The sequence below is a fragment of the Mustela erminea genome, chromosome 1, assembly GCF_009829155.1.
Source record: "Mustela erminea isolate mMusErm1 chromosome 1, mMusErm1.Pri, whole genome shotgun sequence".
Classification (NCBI taxonomy): Eukaryota; Metazoa; Chordata; class Mammalia; order Carnivora; family Mustelidae; genus Mustela; species Mustela erminea.
Window position 1 is genome coordinate 10,540,480 of NC_045614.1, and position 6,691 is coordinate 10,547,170.

The 6,691-nt window shown below is 39.4% G+C and overlaps 1 protein-coding gene across 1 annotated transcript; it reads right to left on the minus strand.

Moving 5' to 3' along the window:
• Positions 1 to 1,548: 1,548 nt before the first annotated feature.
• LOC116568012 (olfactory receptor 7A10-like) lies at positions 1,549 to 2,487 on the minus strand. The gene has a single exon (XM_032303435.1). The coding sequence runs from the start codon at positions 2,485 to 2,487 to the stop codon at positions 1,549 to 1,551; it is 939 nt and encodes a 312-aa protein (XP_032159326.1).
• Between the last annotated feature and the right edge of the window lie 4,204 nt (positions 2,488 to 6,691).

A 6,691-nucleotide genomic window follows, 5' to 3' on the forward strand; every position in this document is an offset into this window, starting at 1 on the left:
GCTCTAATGGCCTCCTTGACAAGCTCTACAGAACTTCTCCCCTGTAGGATAGTTGCCATAAACATCCTCAAATTGAAATGGATTTGTCCTGTGGTCAGCCCATCCTGAACTGGGGGATGTCAATAGTCAATGTCAACAGCCCACAAAATAGGTTTGATACTCATCTAAATTGTGAGAGATACAGGGATTTCTCAAATTGGCAAATTATTCATGGTGTCTCCATAAAACAAAAATGATGGGCAGCTTACTAAAAGCTTATCCAATTTGTATAACTAAGGAAAACAAAACAAATCAAAATCCCTCTAAAAATCATGAAGAAAAGAGTGACCGTGTCACTGCACTGATAGGTCGTAATCTCTATTTCACTCTCAGACCTGAGATCAATCACTGACCCAGATCTTCACTGGATGGAACCAGTTTCCCATGAGTGAAGACTGTAAAATAGCAATAAATGCAATACTTTTTCCTCCAAACTGAACCCAAAGACTCTAAGGTGATGTTGCTGGCCAAGTTACTATGGCCCATTAGGACTGTGATTGGAACTAAAATTGGTAGCTTAAAATTGGGCAAGATACAGGGCATTTGGATGGCACAGTGTGTTAGGCAACTGACTCTTGATTTTGGCCTAGGTCATCATCTGCGGGTGGTGAGATCAAGCTCCACAAATGGCTCCACATTCAACCTGGAGTCTGGTTGAGATTCTTTCCCTCTCCCTCTGCCCTCCCCCCAACTCATGCTATTTCTATCTCTCTCTGAAATAAATAAATAAATAAATAAATAAATAAATCTTTTAAGAAAACCTTAAAAAAAAAAAAAAAAAAAAGAACAGACCACAATCAGACTTTTAAAAACGTAGAACAAGCTAAGGGTTGCTGGAGAGGATATGGGTGATTGGGATTGAGACGGGCATTTGTTGTGATGAGCACTGGAAGTTGTAAGTAAGGGACAAATTTTTTTTTTTCCATGAAAGAGACCCTTTAATTTTTTAAAAAAAATTTTCGATTTATTTATTTTCAGAAAAACAGTATTCATTATTTTTTCACCACACCCAGTGCTCCATGCAATCCGTGCCCTCTATAATACCCACCACCTGGATAAATTTTTTAAAAAAGATTTTATTTGTTTATTTGACAGACAGAGATCACAAGTAGACAAAGAGGCAGGCAGAGAGAGAGAGAGCGGGAAGCAGGCCCCCTGCTGAGTAGAGAGCCCGATGCAGGACTCAGTCCCAGGACCCTGAGATCATGACCTGAGCTGAAGGCAGTGGCTTAACCCACTGAGCCACCCAGGTGCCCCAGTAAGGGATAAATTACTGAATTCTATTCCTTAACCTAATATTACACAATCTGTTAACTAGCTGGAAAAATTTTTTTAAACTTCGAACTGAAAAAAAAATAAATAGATAGTTGCTTGTTATGTATGAAAAGATTAAAGACTGAATAGTGTAGAAAGATAAACTGTAGATCATCTTTCCATGAACTGAAAAAAAAATCATCTAGGGTCTTGAGCCCTGTTACTCACATCTTTATCTTGAAACAAAGGATCCTTCTATGCAGAGACTGTCTTCCTGCTCAAGAGCTTTCTTAACGCCAGCTTTATGTCTCTGTTCCTCAGACCATAGATGAAGGGGTTCAGCATGGGTGTGACCACTGTGTACATCACTGAAGCTATGGCAGTTGTCCTTGAGTTTTGAGAAGCTGCAGAACTAAAATATACCCCAAGGCCTGTACCAAAGAATAAAGAGACAACCAAGAGGTGAGACCCACACGTGGAAAATGCTTTATACTTGCCCCCAGAAGACGGAATTTTCAAAATAGAGGTTACAATTCTAGAGTAAGAGTAAAGGATACCAATGAGAGGAATAAAACCCCGAATTCCACTTGAAACATAAATTGCCAGGTTATTGAAGAAGGTGTCAGAACAAGCAAGGTGGATCACTTGATTAAGTTCACAAAAAAAGTGAGGGATTTCTAACTGCGTACAAAAGGACAATTGCAAAACCAATAAGTCATGTAATAGAGAGTCCAGAACACTCAACACCCAGCATGCCAGAAGAAGGCTGGCACAGAACTTGGGGTTCATGATAACCATGTAGTGCAGTGGGTGACAGATGGCCGCAAACCGGTCATAGGCCATCACTGTCAAGAGAAAGTTGTCTACTCCCACAAAAACCATGAAAAAGTATATCTGGCTGAGGCAGCCTGCATAGGTGATCACTTTGCTCTGTGTCTGGAGGTTCAGCAGCATCTTGGGGATGGTGGTGGAGGTGAAACAGATGTCTACAAAGGACAGGTTGGAGAGGAAGAAGTACATGGGTGTGTGGAGGCGGGAGTCTGTGACAATGGCCAGGATGATGAGCAGGTTCCCACTGAAGGTGAGCAGGTACATGGACAGGAACTGCCACAGGAGCAGTGGCTGCAGTTCTCCCTCCTCTGAAAGTCCCAGGAGGATAAATTCTGAAACAGCAGTTTGATTCCTTTGTTCCATGTAACTGCTGAAAACAGCTGGAACAGAGACAAGAGTACAATAAAGTCACAAGCAGTGAGCACAGAATTAAAAGAAATGCTGTGGCTGGGGTTCGGGGGGGGGGGGCGCTCAGTTGGTTCAGCAACCAACTCTTGATTTTAGCTCAGGTCGTATTCTCCTGGTGATGAGTTCAAGCCCCACACTGGACTCTGCTGGGAGCAGAGGCTATGTCAGATGCTCTTCCTCCCTGTCTCCTCCTCTGCCCTCACTATAGATAGATGGGGGAGAGAGGGAGAAATGCTGAGATTTGTCTGGTGAAATTTTTGTTTTCAAATTGCTTCACTCATTAATTCTCATACATTACCTATCCATCTAGAATAATTAGCTAAAAATTTCAAGGACCTCAAAAGCTCCATGTTTTCCATCATACTGAAATAAGTCCCAAATTGAAACATTTACCCAAAGCAGTGCTGTCCTCTATAAATTTCCTGAGATGTTTTTTGTTCACTTAACAAATATTTTAACCAATTATCTTGTGGCAAGCATTGTCGAAAGCATTATAAACTAGTGATGTGTGTTTGACCTTAACAAGATTGAGTCTGATATGTGTGTGTCAGAGGGAGCAATAAAATTTAATGAGTGAGCAAATGACATTTCAAGTGTTGGTTTTTACTAATAAGTAAAATAATACAAGACAAGGTAGTGCCACACTGAAGAGAAAACTTTCCATTGTCTCTTCTCTGATAAGGGGATTTTGAGCAGGAAAGCTGAGGATAGTGGATTCGTGAGTCATGCACATAATTTTGAGAAAAACACATAAGGCAGAGAAAGAGCCTGTGTGAACAGCCTTAGGCAAGAGCTCACCAAAACCATGGGGCAACATCAGAGAAAGCTGTGAGCAGAGTAGGTAACACAACAAGAACAGGTGCTGGATGTAGGAGAAGAGAGAGAGGATGTCAAAGTCTCCTACTTCTTTGGAAACATTCTAAGGCAATGGACACTCATTCTATACGTGTGTGTGTATGTGCATGTATATATGTACCTATATGTGTGTGTATATATGTACATATATATAAATATAAGTGTGTATATATATATATATATATATGATGTCTACAACAGGAAAAATTTTCTGTCATATATACAAATGGAACAAAGTTCATTCCTCTATAATTCTCTCTTTCTCTCTCTATCCTCAGTCTATAGTTGGTCTACACTCTGCATTTTTTACTCCCTAGGACAACTTTGGCTTGCTTTAAATGTTTAACCAGTGTGCACTATAATAATAGCTTCTCTACTCCCTACACACAGACACACACACAGACACACACACATGCATGCACACAAGCACAGAGTGCAGAGAAGGAGAAATACAGTGTTTTCCAGTATTGTAGTACTGTGTACCCCTTGTAGCTGAAGCACAATTGTATTAGAAAGCAGAGGAAAGGCTATACCATGAGTCACAGAGCTTCTTTCTCCTAGGAGGATTGCATTTTATAATGTCAACATTCCAACAGAGTAGTCATGATTAAAGATCACAAGATCCACGCAGAATTAGAAGGATAAACACCAATCCTTCTCAAACTCTTCCAAAAAATTTCAAAGGGCAAACACTTCCTACTTTATTCCAAAAGGACAGTATTGCACTTACACTGAAGCCAAAGACATTGCAATAAAAGAGAAGTACAGATCAACATTCCATGAGAATCTTTGACTAAATATTACAACTGAATATAGCAGCCTTTTGTTCATGCTGTATAAAAGGATTATGCATCATGACCAAGTGGGATGCATTCTTGGAAGGCAAGGATGGTATAACTTATGAAAACCCCTCCCTGTAATACATCACAGTAACAGAATGAAGGATAAAAGGCAGGATTATCTCAACTGATGTAGAAAAAATTTGACAAAATTTTCATTCTTCCATAATAACAACATTGGAAAAATTAAGAACAGAAGGAAACTTCCTCAATGTGATATAGGTCATATATGAAAACCCACCTTCAGTGTTATTCTTTCTTTTAAAAATTCTTTTCAGTGTAACAGAATTCATTGTTTATGAACCACACCCAGTGTTCAATATTATTCTTTTTTTCTTTTCTTTTTATAAAATTTATTTTTAGCATAACAGTATTCATTATTTTTTTCTTTTTTCTTATTTTTAATTTATTTTCAGCATAACAGTATTCATTATTTTATTCACTATTTTTGCACCACACCCAGTGCTCCATGCAATCCATGCTCTCTCTAATACCCACCACCTGGTTCCCCCAACCGCCCACACCCTGCCGCTTCAAACCCCTCAGATTGTTTTTCAGAGTCCATAGCTCTCATGGTTCACCTCCCCTTCCAATTTCCCCCTACTCCCTTCTCCTTTCTAACTCCCCTTGTCCTCCATGTTATTTGTTATGCTCCACAAATAAGTGATATTATTCTTAATAGTGAAAGCCTGAAAGCAACCATATGATAAGAACAAGGCAAGAGTGTCTGCTTTAATAACTTCTTTACACATAGCATTCCAAGTTCCAGACAAAGCAATGAACCAGGGAAGAAGAAAGAAAGAAAGAAAGGAAGAAAGAAAGAAAAGATGATGGAGAAGGAGAAGGAGAAAAGGAGGGAGGGAGGGAGGAAGGAAGGAATGAAGGAAGGAGGAGAAAAAAGAGAAAGGAAAGGAGAAAGGGAAAGGAAGGGGAAAGGGAAAGGAAGGAAAGGGAGGCATGAAAATTAGAAAGGAAGAAGTAATATGATTTCTGTTCATAAAGAAAGTGATTGTATTAAAAAACACACAATTAAAAACAAGAAAAACCATTAGACTAATATATGGTTCAACAATGTTACAAATACAAATCAAACTCAACACACACAAAACAGATAATCATGTCAAAAAATGGGCAGAAGACATGAACAGACACTTCTCCAATATCAGGCACATGAAAAATGTTCATCATCACTAGCCATCAGGGAGATTAAAATCAAAACCACATTGAGATATCACCTTACACCAGTTAGAATGGCCAAAATGAACAAGACAGGAAACAACATGTGTTGCAGAGAATGTGGAGGAAGGGGAACCCTCTTACACTGTTGGGAATGCAAGTTGGTGCAGTCACGTTGGAAAACAGTGTGGAGATTCCTCAAGAAATTAAAAATAGAGCTTCCCTATGTCCCTGCCATTGCACTCCTGGGTATTTACCCCAAAGATACAGATGCAGTGAAAAGAAGGGCCATCTGTAGCCCAAGGTTTGTAGCAGCAATGGCCACGGTTGCCAAACTGTGGAAAGAACCAAGATGCTCTTCAGTGGACGAATGGATAAGGAAGATGTGGTCCATATACACTATGGAGTATTATGCCTCCATCAGAAAGGATGAATACCCAACTTTTGTAGCAACATGGACGGGACTGGAAGAGATTATGCTGAGTGAAATAAGTCAAGCAGAGAGAGTCAATTATCATATGGTTTCACTTATTTGTGGAGCATAACAAATAGCATGGAGGACATAGGGAGAAGGAGGAGAGAAGGGAGTTGAGGGAAATTGGAAGGGGAGATGAACTATGAGAAACTATGGTCTCTGAAAAACAATCTGAGGGTTTTGAAGGGGTGGTGGGTGGGAGGTTGGGGGAGCCAGGTGGTGGGTACTAAGGAGTGCACATATTGCATGGAGCACTGGGTGTGGTGCAGAAACAATGAATTCTGTTTCACTGAAAAGAAATAATAAAAAAAAGTACATGAGTTATGGAAAGTAAAAAATAATTTAAGAAAATAACGAATACAAATAAAAACACACAAAACACAGAGGAGTGAGGGAATCCCAGAATGGAATGCTCCATGTGAAAAAAATAAAAAACAATCTAACTATATTACAATTGCATGAAAAAATCTCACTGAAGTGTGTGGGAAAAAATGCAGAAATATGTCATCTGGAGACTGAGTGGAGTCAGTGAAAATGGAGATGAAAGTGTACAGAAAGATTCCACTATAGTTAATACAGGTGTATCCCAGATAGAACTGTTAACGATGCTGATACTCTACACATGTGAACTGAAATTGAACATATAAAGAAATGGAGAGTAAATTGTGAGCCACTTGGTGTGGGAGTTTACATGTAAGCCAAGTGGAGAGGCTAGGATGATCCATGTGGCAATAAATGGGAGCTGGAGTCATCAGTATGAACTTGCTTTAGTTTAAATTCTCTTACAGAGAGTGGTATATATCTATATCGTCTA

Bases quoted from the DNA above. Each gene is read 5' to 3' on its own strand.
- LOC116568012 (XM_032303435.1), bottom strand. From the start codon at position 2,487: ATGGAACAAAGGAATCAAACTGCTGTTTCAGAATTTATCCTCCTGGGA.